This window comes from Leptidea sinapis, chromosome 28 (assembly GCF_905404315.1).
Source record: "Leptidea sinapis chromosome 28, ilLepSina1.1, whole genome shotgun sequence".
Taxonomy (NCBI): Eukaryota; Metazoa; Arthropoda; class Insecta; order Lepidoptera; family Pieridae; genus Leptidea; species Leptidea sinapis.
Window position 1 is genome coordinate 2,873,618 of NC_066292.1, and position 20,689 is coordinate 2,894,306.

Genomic DNA, 20,689 nt, shown 5'->3' on the forward strand with positions numbered 1-20,689 from the left:
CAATTAACTAAACCAAAATAAAATAAGAGTTAAATGAACAAAAAGCCAACATCACGCGGTGTTCCCAAGCGGTCACCCATCTAAGTACTGACCGCGCCCGACGTTGCTTAACTTCGGTGATCGGACGAGAACCGGTGTATTCAACGTGGTATGGACGTTGGCGATAGACCGTTCGAACATTATCAACCAATAATATTAACACCAATTAACTAAACCAAAATAAAATAAGAGTTAAATGAACAAAAAGCCAACATCACGCGGTGTTCCCAAGCGGTCACCCATCTAAGTACTGACCGCGCCCGACGTTGCTTAACTTCGGTGATCGGACGAGAACCGGTGTATTCAACGTGGTATGGACGTTGGCGATAGACCGTTCGAACATTATCAACCAATAATATTAACACCAATTAACTAAACCAAAATAAAATAAGAGTTAAATGAACAAAAAGCCAACATCACGCGGTGTTCCCAAGCGGTCACCCATCTAAGTACTGACCGCGCCCGACGCTGCTTAACTTCGGTGATCGGACGAGAACCGGTGTATTCAACGTGGTATGGACGTTGGCGATAGACCGTTCGAACATTATCAACCAATAATATTAACACCAATTAACTAAACCAAAATAAAATAAGAGTTAAATGAACAAAAAGCCAACATCACGCGGTGTTCCCAAGCGGTCACCCATCTAAGTACTGACCGCGCCCGACGTTGCTTAACTTCGGTGATCGGACGAGAACCGGTGTATTCAACGTGGTATGGACGTTGGCGATAGACCGTTCGAACATTATCAACCAATAATATTAACACCAATTAACTAAACCAAAATAAAATAAGAGTTAAATGAACAAAAAGCCAACATCACGCGGTGTTCCCAAGCGGTCACCCATCTAAGTACTGACCGCGCCCGACGTTGCTTAACTTCGGTGATCGGACGAGAACCGGTGTATTCAACGTGGTATGGACGTTGGCGAAATATTGTTTGAAATATAGGTACGTATAGTATATACAAACATAGTTATACTTCTGTGCTACATTTATTTAAAGAATATATTTATTTGCTTTTTGTGAGAAACAAACAGTACACGTAATTACACTATAAAAACATATATCTACAAGTAGTTCTAAAACCAACAAAGTATCTTCAGATATCCGATAAGTACATAATTTAAGCTTACCACTACGATATGATAATATTATATACAGATTTTTGAATATAAAAATAACTGTATAATAAAAGTATATGCCTAGATAATAATCACCATTTTACAATATGTTAAATAAATCATAGTACTAATACTATAAAATAACTTCTAATAAAAAAAAAATCTTTACAATATCCTTCAACAATCTTAACAGAATGTTTTCAATATATTGTGAATCCAGGAAGATTTCACTTCTGACGTAGCAGTTCCACGATCGATTTTCAAAAGTTGTATCATCATAGGTAACATCACTGTAAGTTATAAGGAATAAAGTCCCAGCCACTGTTCAGGCATTATCTATAAATAAATTTAAATGTTTTATAAAAAATGGCTCTGTCGTAAATCCTATTATTCCACTGCTGAATATCTAAATGATCGGACAGCCTGGGACTAGATTGTGATTATTTTATAGCGATAGAAATGACTGTACAATATTGTATCTGTATTTTTATTGAAAAGAGCGCAAAAAATTAATGCTGGGAGAGTTTCTTGCGCCGCTTCTTCTCTCTCAGAGCGTCATTTGTTTCCGAAGCAGTAGTAGTATGTAGAAGTTATTAGAAATGACATCAAAAAGAATTCTAAAGGAATCAATTTTGAGAAAATAAATGCCTTTTATGCCTTTTAAAGATAAAAAATTTAATTTTCCACAAAACTTATAAACTATCTGGAACGGTTCATAAAGCTCTACCCAGGCGTCTTGGTCTAGGCACCGTCATTTATTTACTATTTTTGTTTTGATGCACAGATAGCCAAAAATATTGCTAGGCATCCCGTCACAAACGTTTGGAGAATTCGGTTCTGAGATTTGCAGTCTATCCCTGAAGGAAGCAACTCTTTTTCTCATATAAAAGTTACTCACTGTTTGATGTACTTCAAATTGGTATTGGCTAAATTCTAATGAATCCTGCATAAAAGCCACAAATTTAGCTTATTTTGTGGAGGACAGTGTGAGTACCAAAGCCCATGCTGCTCTGCAACTCCAGAGGAATTGAATTTATAAGAGCGGTGTCAGGATCGAACCAGGGGCACCGTATAGTAAATGAAAGAAAGAAAGAAAAATATTTATTTCACAACACACTCATAGGATACATAGACAAGCTTCTACCATCCGTTTGAGAGTAAACTCCTCCACGAGACAGGAAGAAAAAAAGTTATTATTATGACGAGTTCCTGTATTGTACTTATTGTATAGTTCGTCTCTCAATAGTCTTAACAGTGTCGATAGTATATAGTATCTTTGCTGCCGCCACATAATTCCAATATACATATATATACATACAGTTTAATTCGATCACCACGGGGCATAATCACTCTTGGCCGATTATAGTGGCCTGTCCGTTTCATATGAGTACAAAATAAATCGAAAAATAACGTATTTAAGTAATGATTGATTTAATATTGGAGAGTTTCGGTGCAGTGCAGGAAATGTGTCACCGACTCAGGATTATCTGTGACCGGGCCGTGGCTATGAAACATCACTTATTTTCAGCGGTGGTTATACCTAGTGCGCCACCAATTTTTTACCTCTCATCCTCGATGACTTTTAATCGATAATTTTTTAAATATTTCAGTCTGTGTCCGAACAACTGTACCATACTTGGAGTAAGCCTTTTGTGTTCCTGCACCCGACATCAATCTTCGGGAAACAACCCCGCACCCTCCAGCTAACCGACGGGGACATCCAGACAGACGCGCCCCTTGGCTACAAGAGCAGACTTGCTCTATCCTCAAAGCATCAGATACTGTGCTACTTGTAAGTATTTCTGTTGAAATATCACATTACGGCTTACCACGGTTACGTGGAATCTATAATCAGGTATAATCCCCATATTTGGGTAAAAGTACAGTAGTCTTACTAGCGCAGAAAAAAAATGAGGGCTGCAGCAGGAAAAGGGCCTCTTGATAGCTATAGCAGACCCGTATTTATAAAATATAACTTATAAACGATTGTTGAATTACGTCATAGTGCGAAATTTTGTCAAAATGTAGATGTTTTGCGTGATTTGCAACAAACTTCTTCCGTAGGAAAAACACTTTGTGAAATCGTCTGCGAGCTGCAGTGTTCCCGAACTTATATGACTTAGAGAACTTTAAGCCTGAAGCATTCTCTCAGCTCAAAAGCTTCAAGTAATGACGTTCTATAAATATATTCAAATCACGTTGTATAAAAACAAAGCCGAAATATGGAACATGCCACAAATTACACCAAAAATAAGCTTCGACTGCTAAATCTATACATTGCCGCATTCACTCCAGTTGTTTAAAATATTATTGTTCAATTGAATCAATGCATAACCTTAAGAGCACTTTTGCGGTTTTGCTATCAGACTGCGAACGATATGTCCTTATATGTGAATGAAACGCTTTTGGCTACAGGCAATTCAACTCTTACTACGAGAATATCATCGAGAGAAGTATACGAGTGTATCGTCTATGGTTTTGACTAATATCTGCTAAAGTTTTGTCATGTACTTTGTGTAATAGTATGGCATATACAATAAATAATAACAGAAAGGAAATCAAGCTAGATCTTTCTAAATCTCTCGTAGGGGGGAAAGGGGCTCGGCAAATATCACGTAATTAATTTTCTAGCAGAAAATGATGTAAAATTCGGTAATGTTCACAAATATATGACTTTGCCAGTCTTCAATAAAAGTAATAGAACAAGAAGTGGTTTTGTTTTTTCTCAACAACACTTAAATTTTTAAGATGGAGGGAGTTGAGGAAAATATTACGATATGTCACCAAGGGGGGAGGGCGAAAAATTCTCGAAAATGCCCATAATAGACGCCCCCATTGATATTCCGAGACATAATGAGTTTTAAGTTATTTGTATTTTTTTTTTATAATGCTACTGATATTTGGCTTGATTGCCTCTCAGAACAGAGGATGTCTTGATGGCTCTAAAGTTCAAGATTTTAATGTAACGGCGATGAGATAGACTGATAAGAGTGATTATAATTTTCAGATCACTTTTGGAGACAACAAAACCTTATATAGTGAACTCAATGAGGATGCCTGCCGCACAGACTTTGTTATTGTTGGCTCACGCTATCGATACCAACATGGCATTCACAAGGTATACTTCACGTTCTGTTTTATAGGGCCGCGGTGATAGCCTGTTGAAGTAATATGGTTTTTATGGCAATAAGGGATGAGTAGGACGTTCAGCTGATGGTAATTGATACGCCTTGCACATTTTCAATGCACTGCCCGGGATTCTTGAAAAACCTAAAAATTGTGAGCGGCACTACAATTGCGCTCGTCACCTTGAGATATAATATGTTATGTTTCATTTGCCCAGTAATTTCACTAGCTACGGCGCCCTACACCGAAACACAATAATGCTTACACATTACTGCTTCACGGCAGAAATAGGCGACATTGTGGTACCCATAAACTAGCCGGCATCCCGTGCAAAGAAGCCACTCGTGAATTAAATCCCTTAGTCGCCTCTTACAACACCCTTGGGTCTGGGACAAATTTGCAGTAAACCGTGTTCACATGCAGCTGTTTTAGTTGATCGACTAATATTTTTTTTTATGTATAGGAGGACAAACGAGCGTACGGGTCACCTGGTGTTAAGTGATCACCGCCGCCTACATTCTCTTGGAACACCAGAGGAATCACAAGAGCGTTGCCGGCCTTTGTTCCAAATCGCTTGTGATTTGAGTCTGAAACATAGAACTACTTAGACCATAATGCGTCACCAATTTAGATACGTAGATGTGTGCATTAGTTAATATTGGTGGTCTTATATTTAAATTACTAAGGAGCTAATGCCAATCGTGGCTGACTGTCTAGGACTTTGTTATAGTTAGGGTTAGGTTGCCTTAATTCGAAATGCTCGCTTTAATTATTTTATTATTAATTTACTAAATATAATGTACTTTTTTGACTTACTCGTGTAAGGCATTGACTATATGACGTTTGAGTATGTTTGTTGCATCACTTTACATATTATATTGTAATTGATATGATTTGTAAAACAATGAAAATGTAAATCTTGATATAAAAGAGTGGCAATGAGTTTCTTGCTACTTCTTCTCATTTACTCAAACCCTTTACGAAGTAGCGGTAGATTCAATAAGAAAAATATTTTTTTTGACATTCATATATGTCATTTCCGTGACCTACACGAATAAAGTGATTTTGGTTTGATTTGATTTACTTTTTCTATCTTGCTGTGTCACCGTTACTGCTGTTCATTTCTCTCGAACGATTTGTTTGTATTGTATTGCAAATAGTATATACGATAGTATATTGGAAGTCTGTGGTATGAACGGACGTTCAACAAAATCGAATCGATAAAAAGCCGTTTCGGTAAAATATTGTAAACATTCAACTTTTATCGCTTCAGCAGACTTTTTAAATGTCAACTGCCGTTGGTGATTGGATAGGTAGGTATGTTTTGTTATGCCAATTTAAATAAATTTATTTGGATTTTAATATGATCATAATAGGAAATCATTTTTACATCCATAAATAGTCTCTCCATATAACATTGATCGCTTAATACTATTATTATATTTATTGTTTTATATTATTATATATATAAATAATTACAGACTAAATGAACTTTTCTATGTCCGCCATCTCTGCTATTGATGTTAATTCGATTTTAATCCAAGTGTCTGAACATGTTAATTCGAAATTTATATTTTTTTGTTGAGAAATAAAAGAAGTACTTGTTGCAAATATGTTTAATTGATGTTACATTATTAATATTAAAGCAGTACCTATTTGTGACTATATATAAGTATATGGTATTACATAAATGACATGCAATCTTAGTATTTTAAGTGTTTTTTTTTTTAATAAATATTAATATTATTTAAAGGTCATAAGATATTTTTAAATAAATGAATGTTATAAAAAAATTGCATAATATATTTGTCAAATAAATACTTATAAATAGTTTTTGCTACAGGACAAATTACGCTAACTCACTTATGACGTTTGAGATGGGATATAATTAAAACAGTTTTACACCAAAAATAAACAAAACTATGCTAAAGCAAAACCCGTTGTTGATGATGAAAACAAAATCTACCAAGGTGCTATGCTAAGATCACAAAATATTGAGATAATGTTAAAAGTAGTTATTTAATATTGTTACAGTAGTACATTTGCGAAACACAATTGTATTATGCCATACCTACATAGCATAAAAATGAATTATAAAGTTAATCACATAATAATAATAATACGGTTCTTTTAAAACGACTTGTTAAATTCAATGGATTGTGAAAATAACGACCGTCAACAGATGGCGCTATTTTAGAAGTAAAGTACTGTGATTTAGTTTCTCAATAGATACTAGAGGGCGCTGCATATTTTGCAATAGTATATACAACGCGCTATAAAAGTTTATTCAGTTTTGCGGACTACTCCGCTTGAACTATGTTAAAGCATACTTACCTGGCGTAGGGGACACCGTGATCAAGAAGGCGGTTCCCCCAGAGCGAGGCCCTTCCATTGCACTGCGGTCGGGTTGACCTCTGCGATTATCCCTAATGCGGATAACTCGGACGCGTAATTTTTGGTAGTGGGGACTGCGTACGCGCCGTCCCCCCATTATTTTAAAAAATAAGCTAAGCATTTATGTTTCATCAACCAATTTCAATTTACATTTTAAAAATTGCCGGCAAGATTCAAGATTTCTTCTGCCATCGCCTATCAAACATTAGTGTGCAAACACTGTGTTTCAGTTATGATTATTTGTAAGAAGCTTACTTCCAACATAGACTTACGATATATAGACAAAGCGTGCCAGAGAGAAGAACATCTCTAACGGATACAGCACATCACAACGAGCCGTTAACATTCAGCATGTCGTTAGCTCCTTAGTATTTTTAATACTGACCGAGTAAGACAGTCTCGTGCCAGAGTTGCGCGAGTCAACATCTCCTGAGGATGCCACGTGTAGAGGCGAAATACGTGTCGAATTGATTTAAGACAAACTTAACGGAATTTACTCTCAATAAAAATAACAACTTAGAAAAAGTATAGATATCCGCATAAAATAATGCGTAATTGAATTAAAAAGTCTATATATACCTAAGTCTATGGTTTAATTATAGAGTATCTTTGGCACAGTTAAGGGTTCCTGTAATAGTTTCAACTTAACCCTGTCTATTGCAATTCGACTCAGTTCGAATCAGTTTCATCAAAATCAGTTTTTATTCTTAGATGTTTTCAATACAATAATTTTTTTAATATTATTTATACCTAGCTGACCCGACAGACGTTGTTCTGTATATAATAAATAAAACAATGTTTTAATATTATGAATTTGTCAATAATATATCATAACATAAAAAATTACTTCGTAAAATATGCACCCTGCTGTCGTAATGAAATTGTTTCACAGTAGTGAAACTGTCAAACCGTGCATCAATAAATTCTCTCATACAAATTATGTATGGACACATCAAAGGAAAAACAAATTTGTTGTTTTTATTTAATTTAGCAGCATTTTCCTATTTATTCACCTTTTAAACCTTCTCTGGACTTCCACAAATAATTCAAGACCTAAATATGCCAAATCGGTCCAGACGTTCTCGAGTTTTAGCGAGACTAACGAACAGCAATTCATTTTTATATATATATTGATACGAATACATTTATATGACGTATCATTTCTGCACATGAATATTTTCAGAATAATATGTGATTCATGGCTGTTGTTGGAGTTTCCATACCCGGACTCCGGTTTGAGTTTACTGCTGAAAGCTGCTAGAATTAGACAGCGATGGGACGCCTTAATCAATAGAAGACTATCTGGTAATATCTTGATATTATTTATTTTATTGAATGAATGAATGAATGAATGAAAACTATTAATAACAAAAACAAACCACACTTCATAATACAAGTAAAAAAGAGTTACAGATGTTAGAGGAAAATAATTAAACAAATCAAAATCACTTTATTCATGTAGTTCACGGAAATGCCAATTATGAATGTGAAAAAAAATTGTGTTTTTCTGCTACTGCTACTCCGTAAAGGGAAGAATTCCTAATGAGAAGAAGTAGCAAGAAACTCATTGCCACTCTTTTAAATAATGTTATAAATTTTCATCTTTTTACGAATCATTTCAATTACAATACTATATACATAATGTAAAGTGATGCAACAGAAATACTCAAACGTCAAATAGTAAATGCCTCACACGATTAAGTGAAAAAAGTAAATGTAAATAAATACAAAACAAAAGAGTTATTGAGTACAGTAGCTGCATCATCCACACATACCGTAAATAAACAAAGGTATTCTAAGAGCATTTTATAAGCAATTATAAAAAAAAAACCTATATAAAAAATGAACACAAAAATATACAAAAGCAAAAAAAACGATATATAATGTAAAATGTCGATGTTTTAATGTAAAATTACTGTTTAGTAGTCATTGTTATCAAGAGGAGCTGACTCAGCGTCATGTTGCGTGGTATAATACCAACACAGCGCTTATTTCGGCAGCCCCCTGGTGACTACTTTTGTGGGAGTGAAGGGGTGGGAGTAACTACAATTGTTAAATAATATTTTTTAAAACGTTACATTTTTTTACAACCGTTGATAATTTTAATTTTGGTACTAAGTACTGTCTAGAATATAGCTTTTTTTGAGTAAGAAATTCATAATTCATAAAAAATTCATAAAAAAAACGACGTTCAGTTGATAGTAACTGATACGCCTTGCCCATTACTATGCAGTGCCTCTCAGGATTCTTGAAAAAACCCATTAATTCTGAGCAGCACTACAATTGCGCTCGTCACCTTGAGACAAGATGTTAAGTCTCGTTTGCCCAGTAATTTCACTAATTACGGCGCCCTTCAGACCGAAACACAATCATGTTTACACATTACCGCTTTATGGCAGAAATAGGCGCCGTCGTGGTACCCATAATCTAGCCGGCATCCTGTGCAGAGGAGCCCCCCACTGGTAAAACATATATATTTAAATAATAATAATTGTATATTTAAGCAAAAAAAATGTAGATTCAGAAAATTTAGTAACAGAAACAAAAAATAATGTAAGTCGTGTGCAGCCGATTTGTGAACTGATACTTAATAATTAAAAGAGACATAAATGCAAGCTTTTTAACTTTTTTCGGAAACGTTCAACAGTTTCAAGCTGCGGAAATGTGGTGGTGGTAAATCATTTCAGCACTTGGTGGCACTGTATCCGAAACATTCTCTAAAAAAGGCGGAATGCTGTAGTTGGGACTGACAAGACATGGAAAACAGACCTTGTTTCAAAATTTAACTGGTTTAACAACTAAATTGCAACAAAAATGGTTTTTATAGCTAAAATCGACGAGGATATTGTAAATTCAAGAATAATGTTGTGATCCATTACCACCAAAATGGTTAAAATGAATTATTAGATATTGAGCGGCAAAATCAAAAGGAGCTAGCTCAGTTTTAGATATATCTGGATGATACACCAATGTGGTCCTTTATTCCAAAAGCCCTATTGTCCCTTGAAGCAGTAGCTGATATCCGTTTATAAGACTAATCTATAGATAATAATATGAATGAAACGTAAAATTTTATTTGCTTCATATAAAAGAATAAGTACCCTTTTCTTAAGTGCCTGTACGGAAAATACCATTGGATCCATTCTTAAATTAAAAATTGAAGTTTTAATATACTTATTAATAATATCCTACTTGGATAGTAATAATATTAGGTTGCAATATTGTAATATTAAAAAAGTTAACTCGATTCATTAACTATAAACCATAAATGAAACATTATTTACCTGTTGACCTATTATTTATTTATTCATTTATTAGTATGGATCTCCAACAGTTGCATCTAACACATGCCTTATATCTACACATTAGTATGTACTACCAATTATAGGAGAACACATCATTCCTTAAAAATATCAGTGACTCTAATTTGCTTTTAAGGTGACTAAAAACTACTTAAGTATCTTACAAATAAGTTGTATAATAAGTATTAGTTGGAAAAATATAGTTTTCTGAGCAAGAACAAAATATGTTCAATATAGTAAAAAGTTAAACACTAATTGATTGGCCCAGAGTGTCGCTACATTTTTTCAGATTTTTTTTTTACGAATTAAAATCATGATTTATATTCAAATCTTTTACTTTTTAACCGACTTCAAAAAAGGAGGAGGTACTCAATTCGTCGGATTTTTTTTTATGTTTATTACCTCAAAACTTTCGACTGGGTGAACCCGATTTTGATAATTCTTTTTTTATTTATTTGCAAAAAAACAACCGACTTCAAAAACACTATTCCAAAACAATAGATATAATATGCACTAAAAAGTATAAAAATAATTGCGTTTTTTTATATAATCTAATTCTAGCTACAATTATTGTAATTTTTGGAGTCGGTGTCATCCAAGATAGGCTTGTAACTAGGTGAGAGGCGAGAGCGGGTCTCGGCGGAAGGACACCGATTCCAAAAATTACAATAATCGTAACTAGAATTATATTGTATAAAAATACGCAATTATTTTTATAATTTTTAGTGCATATTATATCTGTTGTTTTGGAATAGTGTTTTTGAAGTCGGTTGTTTTTTTGTTAAATTGATTTTTTATATTTTCTTTTTAACTTTGTGAAATCTGTATGCCAGTGTATCATTTAATCTTCCTTTAGTCCGTGTGTTGTATTGAAATTTAAAAAGAGTTGCTTACTTATTGTTTATACTTATAAGGTACAATTTAAGAACATCGCTGATTTCACCGTATTATATACGTCTAGACGACCTATTCCAACTAAGTCCAATCAATACACTGCTCGATTTGTAGGGGATAGTACTCTATCCCGTTGCAATCAACCGTTCGCAGAGTACTCTTTGTGAAGGGTTGATTGCTTGTCGTTGTGTAAAGACAGTTCTCTGTCTTCTAAGTACCGCATTTAACGCGAGGAGCGTTCCTTTACCTAAAATAATTCTAAAGGAATCAATTTTGAGAAAATAAATGCCTTATATGCCTTTTAGTAGTTTGACATTCTCTTCGGTGACCTCTGCACTCGTATGATGTCAAAAAAATCTAAATTCGTTTTATTTTTGTATTATCTGTACGGACATTTCCGAACTACTTAAAAATAAAAAAAATCTCAATAATAACTGCTAGTACACTAATCGGATTGCTTGGAACTAGAATACGAATATAATATGATAGAAATAACGGTGTACAACATTGAATTTATGATATTTTTAGAAGGCGCAAATAGAATACCTACTGACACATTTTCTTGCACCGTTGGCTCAGAGAGTGGTTATTGTTGACCACTTCATCATTAAATAATACTATTGAAAGTAACGAATGTTCTTGGTGAAAATAAAAACAGATTGCAATCAATACAACTAGTTACATGCATAATAATATGAATTATTATGATGTGAATCCAATAAATTAATTCGCTGGTTTTCGAAAGTAACGACCGTCAACAGATGGCGCTATTTCAGAAGTAAAGAACTGTGATTTAGTTTCTCAGTAGATACTAGAGAGCGCTGTATATTTTGCAATAGTATTACGTACGCGCTATCAAAGTTTATTCAGTTTTGTCGACTACTCCGCTTGAACTGTGTGAAAGCATACTTACCTGGCGTAGGGGACACCGTGATCAAGAAGGCGGTTCCCCCAGAGCGAGGCCCTTCCATTGCACTGCGGTCGGGTTGACCTCTGCGATTATCCCTAATGCGGATAACTCGGACGCGTAATTTTTGGTAGTGGGGACTGCGTACGCGCCGTCCCCCCATAATAGATAAAATATAATAATTAAATATATAAAGTGTCTATAATTGAATACTCTTAATATCAAATTTAACAACAGAGATAGACTGACTGATGCAACATATTAATTAATATTAATTATTCATTATGTTATTATAGATTTATTTTGTGTGATTTATAAATATATTTAATTTATTATTATTTATGTTAAAATATCATTATTATTTTTTCTTTTCTGTATTGATTTAGGGGCTTTTATACGTATGTACATGTCAGCCCCATTATAATCTAAGTACATTAAAAAGACAAAAGAAAAACAAAATTCTTAACTTAACAAACTAAAAAAAAGTTAATAAAATGAAAAGCAAGTTATATCTATAGTGTTCAACAAATAAGACTTATGGATTCAAACAGACTTATGGCATCCTTAGATGCAGGGCGGGCAAGTATATTTACAAACATGCCCGTATCAAATCTGTTCAAACCCATAAGTCTTACAATTTTGTCTCTACTAGACCGAAATCGGACACATTCCTTTAACAAGTGCTCAACATCCTCAATTGTTCCACATGACTCACATACAGGTGACTCCGCAATTTTCATAAAAAATTTAAACTTATTCACAGGCATGTGTCCGGATCTCAGTCTGTGAGCAATAACAATCAACCTCCTTTTAATCTTTACATTAAAAAACCACGGTATATAAGGAGGCTGAGACTGCAAAGTTCTATACCAAATTCCTTTTTCTAAAGATCTACGATCAAAGTACTCTCCCCATAAATCCTGACATTTCCTTTTATATTTTGGTAAGAATTCAATAAAATCCGGTTTAATATACATCTTTTTACCCTTCAGTGTTGCTTGTTTAGCCAGTCTGTCTGAGGAGGCACCTCATTGCCCCTTCAACCAATATGCGATGGAACCCATTGCAATCTAAGTTCTTTTTTATTTCTATTAAAATCCAAAATCTTTGAGAGTATAACATAAGCTATTGAGACACCTCTGTGGCCAGAGGCGCATCGAGCTATATGCTGTAACGCACTCTTACTATCAGTGCAGATTAAGACCTTTTTATATGGCAGATTTTGTACATACTTAAGTGCTTCAGAGATTGCAATTAGTTCCAAGGTCATGATTGATACATTAGTGTTCAAACAATAATTATTGAAATAGTCAGCTACAAGAGGATCATAAAAAGCTGCACCATTACCATCTTTAACACTTTTGGATCCATCGGTAAACAAGGTGTGCCATTCATGATATTTGTCTGAAATTTCTTTGATTACATTGAATTTTAGATATGTGGGATCATACAACTTTTTGGATTCTTTTAAACTACTCAAAGTGTGTGTATGTGTTAAACATATAATATCAGACAGGTCAATACCGCTGACCCAAGAATATAAGTTAAACATTTCTAATGGACCTGACGAAGCAATATCATCCGTACTTATCTCAATTCTTGTTGTAATCAATAATGGTATCTTTTTATTAGTCCAATATCGGTTGTTACACAACTCTCTCAATTCATTCAGTAACAGGGTTGTGACATTGTTTGAGGATGATGCTGACTTTAGGTTATATTTATATGACAAATATTTTCTTATCAAATGTAATGGTGGTACGCTAAGCTCGCTTTCCATTAAATGGGGTACTCTTGATAAAACCACCAATAATTCGCATTGATTGATTTTGTATTTTATCCAACTTATAAACATTAGCTTTAGCATTACTATCAAAAAGAAAACTTCCATAATCTAACCTACTTCTGATCATTGCTATATATATCCGTCGTAGGTGTGTCGGATGTAGACCCCAAGATGAACCAGCCAGGTTTCTAAACAGATTTTGTAATCCTTGAACTTTTTCAACAGTCTCTTTTATGTGTTTATGCCAACGCAGAGATTTATCTAGCCATATACCCAGTTATTTTTTTATATGAAGCCACATAACTAATCTGATTGTAATTGATTCTTAAATTTATATCTGGATTACGATTTCCTCTACTATACACACAATATTTGGATTTTGTTTCTGAAAGCTTAAGACCAAGTCAATCAAGGAGTATAATGAAAGTATCCAAAGCTTGCTGAATTTTATATACACTTTCAAATATATTTCTATGAACAGAATATAAAACGAAATCGTCAGCGTACTCACAAATTGAAATATTAGTGACACTCTGACACAATTCATACGTTACAATATTAAATAGCAGTGGTGATAAAGGATCACCCTGTGCTAATCCTTTACGTGCATATCTTACTAAAATGGGGTTATTATCAAATTCATGTTATATTTGTAAATGTCTTTCTGTTAAAAAAATCCATACATATAAGCAAATACTTTTACCCACCTTCAATTGATCCAGAATGGTAACTAATTTATCAATTAATATGTTATTATATGCATTTTCAATATCTAAATAACATGCCAAGGTAGGTACGTTCTTAGAAAAGCCAATTTGTATATTTGTAACTAATCGTGTTAGGCAATCCATGGTCGATTGTCCTCGGCTTAACCCTGAAGTACATGCCGATAAAATTTTATTTTTCTCGACAAACCATTCTCAGCGTTTTGCTATCATAACATGAAAAATTTTAGTAAGGCAAGACAATAATGAAATCGGACGTAACTTTGATGGTAAACCTGGCTGATTGGACTTCGGAATAACTACCACCTTGATATCACGCCACTGTTCTGGTATCTTCCCAGAACTATAAATCAAATTATACATTTTTAAAAGAAATACTTTTGTACACTTTAGCAAACTCCATATCATTGAATATGTAATCCCAACACAGCCCGGGGCTGTATCTTTTTTCTTCAAACAATTGTTCATCTCAGCTAAACTAAACGATTTATCCAACTTTAAAATATTATATTTTACGAATTACAATAAGTGTAAAAACAGAATTTATATAGTTATCTAAATACAATCACTCTCAGAGGTTTAGGCACATATGAGCGAATTCAATTTGCCATCTCCCTGATTAACTTACCTGGCTTCATGTACTGTGAAGGTATGTTTTCAGAACATCGCCGATCTGACCGTATAATATACGCCTAGGCGACCTATTCCAAGTCAATCCAATCAACACACTGCTTGATTTGTTGGGGATAGAGTCTTATACCGCATTTGTCACGGGGAGCGTTCCCACGAGCTGTTTGACCTGATTCCTCATGCCACATCAAACCATATCTGTGACTTCCTTTAGTGCGGTTTTAAAGAAACTTTCTTCCACATACAACCAAACTGTGGAATAAGTTCTTCAGACGGTGTTTTGATCGTAACGCATGGGTACCAAAAACGTCGTATACACATCTTCTAAAAGGCCTGCAATGCTCATTTGCATTCTTCCGGTGTTGCAAGAGAATGTGGACGGCGGTGAACATCTGGTGACCCGTACGCTCTTATGTCAATGTCAAATAAAATTTATTCAATTAGGCTTAAACAAAGCGCTGAACTAATGAACTGCACTGAATCTACCATATGTTCGGAAAAAGTAGAGCTCGCGAGAAGAACATACAAGAAACTCAGCCGCCACTCATTTCAATCAATAGAGTATTTTACAAAACAAAAAAGTTTATAAGGTGCTGGATCCAATATATTAATCGTGTAAGTTAAAAGCGTTTTTAATATCAAATACTTTATGAAAAGAAATAATAGAATAAACTGTATTAATCTACATTGTCGTGTATGTATATATAAGAATGCTTCATGAACGTGATGGTCGTGATTACTGTCATAATTAGTAATAGCATCCAACAAATACAATGATTTATTAACTATAAAAGGTCGACCTGGCATCACAAGCAGCCATCGGTCCCCTCGCACATATTGTTCTTCAGAAAAAATCTATCTAATTTATTATTGCACTTTCTGTAGTCACATCTCAGAGAAAAATATCATAAAAATTTCAATACCAATTGTCACTACACTGCTCAGGCTGCTTGGGATGATGGTAACTTTGTACAACCATTCAACTTAGATATTTTTTGTAAAGGCGCAAAAAGAATACCCACTGTTAGAGTTTCTTGCAACGGTGTTTCTCAGTAAGTGAGCAATTCGTATTCGAAGCACATTTGAAAGATAAAAATCCTAGTCTTCTCGGTGAATATGAAACTAGATTGCAATGAACACAACTAGTTATTATACATGATATGTAAATAGAATAATAAAATATGATGTAAAACCAATGTTTAAATAACTTTATTTGCTGGTTTCCGAAAGTAACGACCGTCTACAGATGGCGCTATTTCAGAAGTGAAGAAATATGGTATAGTTTCTCAACAAAGACTCTAGAGGGTGCTGATTATTTTTTAATACTATACACAACGCGCTATCAAAATTTATTCAGTATTGTCGACTACTCCGCTTGAACTGTGTGGAAGCATACTTACCTGGCGTAGGGGACACGGTGATCAAGAAGGCGGTTCCCCCAGAGCGAGGCCCTTCCATTGCACTGCGGTCGGGTTGACCTCTGCGATTATCCCTAATGCGGATAACTCGGACGCGTAATTTTTGGTAGTGGGGACTGCGTACGCGCCGTCCCCCCATAATATATAATAATTAAATTTATAAAGTGTCTATAATTGAATACTCTTAATATCAAATTTAACAACAGAGATAGTCTTACTGACTGATGCAACATATTAATTATTCATTATGTTTAATATAGATTTATTTTGTGTGATTTATAAATATACCTATTCTGCTTTGCACATTTTAATAATAATAATTAAGTAGCAATAGAACTAGATGTTTTTTTTTATTTTAATAAGGGACGAGACGAGCAGGACGTTCAGCTGATGGTAATTGATACGCCATGCCCATTACAATGCAGTACCGCTCAGGATTCTCAAAAAAGCCAAAAATTCTAAGCGGCACTACAATTGCGCTCGTCACCTTGAGACATAAGATGCTAAGCCTCATTTGCCCAGTAATTTCTCTAGCTACGGCGCCCTTCAGATCGAAACAGTAATGCTTACACATTACTGCTTCACGGCAGAAATAGGCGCCGCGCCGTTGTGGTACCCATAATCTCATCCCACTGGTAAAATGTATGTGCAATGTTTGACATTATAATATTTTAATATACAAACAGATGTTTTGAAAGTGGCGATTGGACCCATGAGCAGACACATTCTATGAAATACGGGTTTAACTTAGTTCAAATCTTTATAATCTCTTAATCAAGATTATAATTAATATTTTTTATTAATATTTGTAATACATTATCATTTATTTATTTATTTTAGGCTGAGCAGCTTTGATCCCAAGGCTGTTTATTATACAAGAAATCAGATATTTTGTAATACAGTTTTTAATATAGAATTTTCTCAATATGGATAGGTATATTACATATACATCGTCCATCTTGGTATAAGTATAATCAAAAAATTCTGTGTGTAGGACTTATGTACGCACGCAAGAAGATAATCTTCTTTAGAGTAATAAAACAAAAACCCTTTATTGAAATATTTCTCGTGCTATTTTACGTTTGTAGAAAAAACAATATTTTAATAAAGAAGGTATTAAATACAACCAAAGAAAATATAATTATGCCACATAATTTAGTTAAGTAATTAAATATCTATAAATTATTATTATACAATTAGAGAGAACTTGTGAATAAAATTGAAATTATAAATTGCAAATTGTCTAGTTGACCAGCTAACGCCAGGGTGTCTAATTTGCGTGACGGTGTGCGCGTTCATCGTAATAATTCACTCTGATAATGTTTCCCCAACGCGCCAAAATACAAACACAAATTGAAATGAAGAAAATCTTTACAAGCTAATATATAATCAATTGGCAATAAGTTTCTTGCTACTTCGTCTCATTAGCTCAACCCTTTACCTTTTACGAAGTAGCGGTAGATTCGATTAGAAAAAATATTTTTTTTGACATTCATAAGTGTCATTTTCGTGACCTACATGAATAAAGTGATTTTGATTTGATTTAATCTTGTTACAGACGCGAACCCAAATAAATCAGTTGAAAATGAACTGCAGAAGAAATTCAAAATGCCCTACGATGAAACTCAATATGAACTGGCGAAAGATGTCAGTAGCTATATGTCTAGTCATGTGTATTACACTATTAAGCGCCTACTGCCCGCTGACCTAAAGACTTTGTATCAGGGCGCTAGTGAGCATCCGGAGATAGACCCCAATCCGTTCGAAGAAGGATTTCAGGGGAGACCGCACGAGAAAAAGGGGGGAGTGTATGTTACTGATAATATCGTTTATAATTGGTATGTATCCATCAGTATGTTCGTATATTTTAGTTTAATTATACCGACTGCTATATTTTATATATATATTTTTTTTAATATAATTTAAGTGTCGAATAGGTATTTATTTATTTATTGGTAATCAACAGCGTTACAGTAAACGTTAATAAACAATAATATATAACATAATTCTTAAGGCCATTATAGATTACTCATATTGACAATATTATTTTACAATAGTTTTACAACAAGATATATTACAGAACAACTGCCTCTTGTGTTTCATATTTACTGTGTGAAAGCGTATGTGTGGGTGTGAAAGCGTATGTGTGTGGTTAGTAGATAACAATATGTATATACAGCTGACCCGGCAAACGTTGTTTTGCCATATAAAGTATAATTCACGCGATAGTTTTATAAGTAATAAAATATTGCCTATATTATAGCCTGTACATCATTTTGTTCTATTGTCAATAGTTTTTGCAGCGCACGCAAAAATAGGTTTTCGATTTTACACCTTGTGTTACAAAATAGCAATTTTATTACGGATCCCTAATTTTGAAAAAAAAAAACATAGCCTCTAGCCTTCCTCGATAAATAGACTACCCAACACTGAAAGAATCATTCAAATCGGACCAGTAGTACCAGAGATTAGCGCGTTCAAACAAACAAACAAACAAACACTGCATCTTTATAATATTAGTATAGATTTTAAACAAATGAGTAAGGCACTGCTTTAGATTGGTGTAATTTAATAATTTTACGCTTCAATTATCCTTTTCTAACATGAAGATATCTAGAATATCATAGTTATTATTGTAATTATTTTGAATCCTGCAAATAATCGAGTTTTTATAATAGTTCGTTTTGGTACGTGGTGCAACCAGGAGTTTCGTATGACGTGTTCTATATTGTGGTACATTAAACGATAGGGCACTTAATAATTCAGAACAGTTTGTATTGCCCGACAATAAAGAATGTAGAAACATTACATCTTGTTGGTTTCGGTGGAGTTATATGCAGTGGGTCTATATTAAAAGATTTACATGCTTCCTCGTATGACGTGTATCCCTACACGTGTAGGGGTGATAAGCTTTGTAACATAAATATTTCAGGTTTTTTTTTTGTACGGTTTCAATTACATTTTATAGAAATAACTACGGATTAAACTCTCTCATCCAGCTCATATGTGTAAGCTATAGTAAAATATTTAAGTTAGATCGTAATATCGATATTTTTTCAAATTTTTCACTTTTATAAAAAACAGGTGTCTTCGTCATTAAAAAGCTTAAATATAGATATAGATAGAAAGTAATTAGTAGTAAATTCATTACTTTTATTTTTTAATTTGTTTTTACCATTAGTTTAGTAATGTTGTGCATACCTTTAATTTAGATATGTAAATAGTAATACTTATTAATGTTTATCTTATGTAGTTGGTAAGCCTTAATAAATAAATAAATACTTTCAGCGTAGTGGACACTGATTGGAGCTACAATAGTTACCAAGAAACTTACTCAATACCGTGGGTATGTACAAATTGCGAAGTATCCTTATGTCTGTCGCCATTAGAGCGGATTCAGCACAGCAACTTTACATGCACTTCTAGAAGTGTCAAGAAGGAAGAGGAGAAACCACCGCCAAGGCAAACCAAACCCAATGCAAAGGAGTTTAAGTGCGATAGTTGTAATGAGATTTTATATTTGACGCCTGTTGAAATATTGCGGCATAGGAAGAGTTGTAAATAAATGTTTTGTTATTAACAGTAGTTTTATTATTTAACCAATAAGATTCAAAAATATATTTTTAGCTGACGCGACAGACGCTGTTTTGTTTGTTATGTAGGTAAGTATTACGGAATAGTAATAATAATAATATTGACACACTCTTACACAAATTATCGTAAAAACTAGGCATAGCCTGTACTATGGGTACAAGACAACGATATATTTAATGCAATATATATAAATAAACATACTTAAATACTCGGAAACAAACATTCATATTCATCATATAAATGTTTGCACCTACCGGGATTCGAACCCGGGACCTCCAGCTCAGTAAGCAGGGTCACTAACCACTGGGCTATAGGGGCCAGTATAGTAGTCAAAAGCCATCGGAAATGTGTTATCAAAGTTATGAGTTAAAAATTAAACAAAAACGTATTTTTAAATGATTTTATAATATTATGTAGTAGGTAATAAAATGATGACTAATATCGTATTTATGTAAATAGATTATACATTACCGCTTTATATATGCGATATGAGTATATTAGCTTTAAGAAATAGACATATTATGGCATCGACTTTCCTGTAGACCTATATAAGATATAGAATCACACCAATCAAATTACATACTTAAACCTTCCTTGAGAAGCGCGCTATCCATTGGTGAATACAGCATGAAAATCGGTACAGTAGTTTTTGAGTTTATCACGAATAGACAGACATACGGACGCGGCGGAGTACTTTGACTCATAATGAAAGAAATTTGTAGTAATGTTAATAAATATATATAAAAATT

General features: G+C 33.8%; 1 protein-coding gene and 9 non-coding genes across 12 annotated transcripts in view; 4 read left to right on the forward strand and 6 right to left on the reverse strand.

The window, feature by feature from the left end:
- LOC126973140 (probable ATP-dependent RNA helicase DHX34) overlaps positions 1-19,926 on the forward strand; it is a 47,230-nt gene extending 27,304 nt beyond the window's left edge. For 2 of the 3 annotated variants that reach the window (XM_050820286.1, XM_050820288.1), the window contains 5 exons: positions 2,775-2,956; positions 4,172-4,282; positions 7,868-7,989; positions 17,905-18,184; positions 19,635-19,926. In XM_050820286.1, the coding sequence (XP_050676243.1) occupies positions 2,775-2,956; positions 4,172-4,282; positions 7,868-7,989; positions 17,905-18,184; positions 19,635-19,911 (972 nt within the window). In that variant the 3' untranslated portion in view covers positions 19,912-19,926. Of the gene's footprint in view, positions 1-2,774; positions 2,957-4,171; positions 4,283-7,867; positions 7,990-17,904; positions 18,185-19,634 lie in introns of those variants that run through there. The other variant, XM_050820287.1, reaches the window with a different exon arrangement.
- LOC126973201 (5S ribosomal RNA) lies at positions 44-162 on the reverse strand. Its single transcript, XR_007731291.1, has one exon. It is a non-coding gene; the product is annotated as a 5S ribosomal RNA (ribosomal RNA).
- On the reverse strand, positions 246-364 carry LOC126973202 (5S ribosomal RNA). The gene has a single exon (XR_007731292.1). It is a non-coding gene; the product is annotated as a 5S ribosomal RNA (ribosomal RNA).
- Positions 448-566, reverse strand: LOC126973188 (5S ribosomal RNA). The gene has a single exon (XR_007731279.1). It is a non-coding gene; the product is annotated as a 5S ribosomal RNA (ribosomal RNA).
- On the reverse strand, positions 650-768 carry LOC126973203 (5S ribosomal RNA). Its single transcript, XR_007731293.1, has one exon. It is a non-coding gene; the product is annotated as a 5S ribosomal RNA (ribosomal RNA).
- Positions 852-970, reverse strand: LOC126973185 (5S ribosomal RNA). The gene has a single exon (XR_007731276.1). It is a non-coding gene; the product is annotated as a 5S ribosomal RNA (ribosomal RNA).
- On the forward strand, positions 6,617-6,778 carry LOC126973192 (U1 spliceosomal RNA). The gene has a single exon (XR_007731283.1). It is a non-coding gene; the product is annotated as a U1 spliceosomal RNA (small nuclear RNA).
- LOC126973193 (U1 spliceosomal RNA) lies at positions 11,786-11,947 on the forward strand. Its single transcript, XR_007731284.1, has one exon. It is a non-coding gene; the product is annotated as a U1 spliceosomal RNA (small nuclear RNA).
- LOC126973194 (U1 spliceosomal RNA) lies at positions 16,321-16,482 on the forward strand. Its single transcript, XR_007731285.1, has one exon. It is a non-coding gene; the product is annotated as a U1 spliceosomal RNA (small nuclear RNA).
- Positions 19,927-20,185: 259 nt separating the features above from the next.
- Trnas-acu (transfer RNA serine (anticodon ACU)) lies at positions 20,186-20,258 on the reverse strand. The gene has a single exon. It is a non-coding gene; the product is annotated as a tRNA-Ser (tRNA).
- Positions 20,259-20,689: the final 431 nt, after the last annotated feature.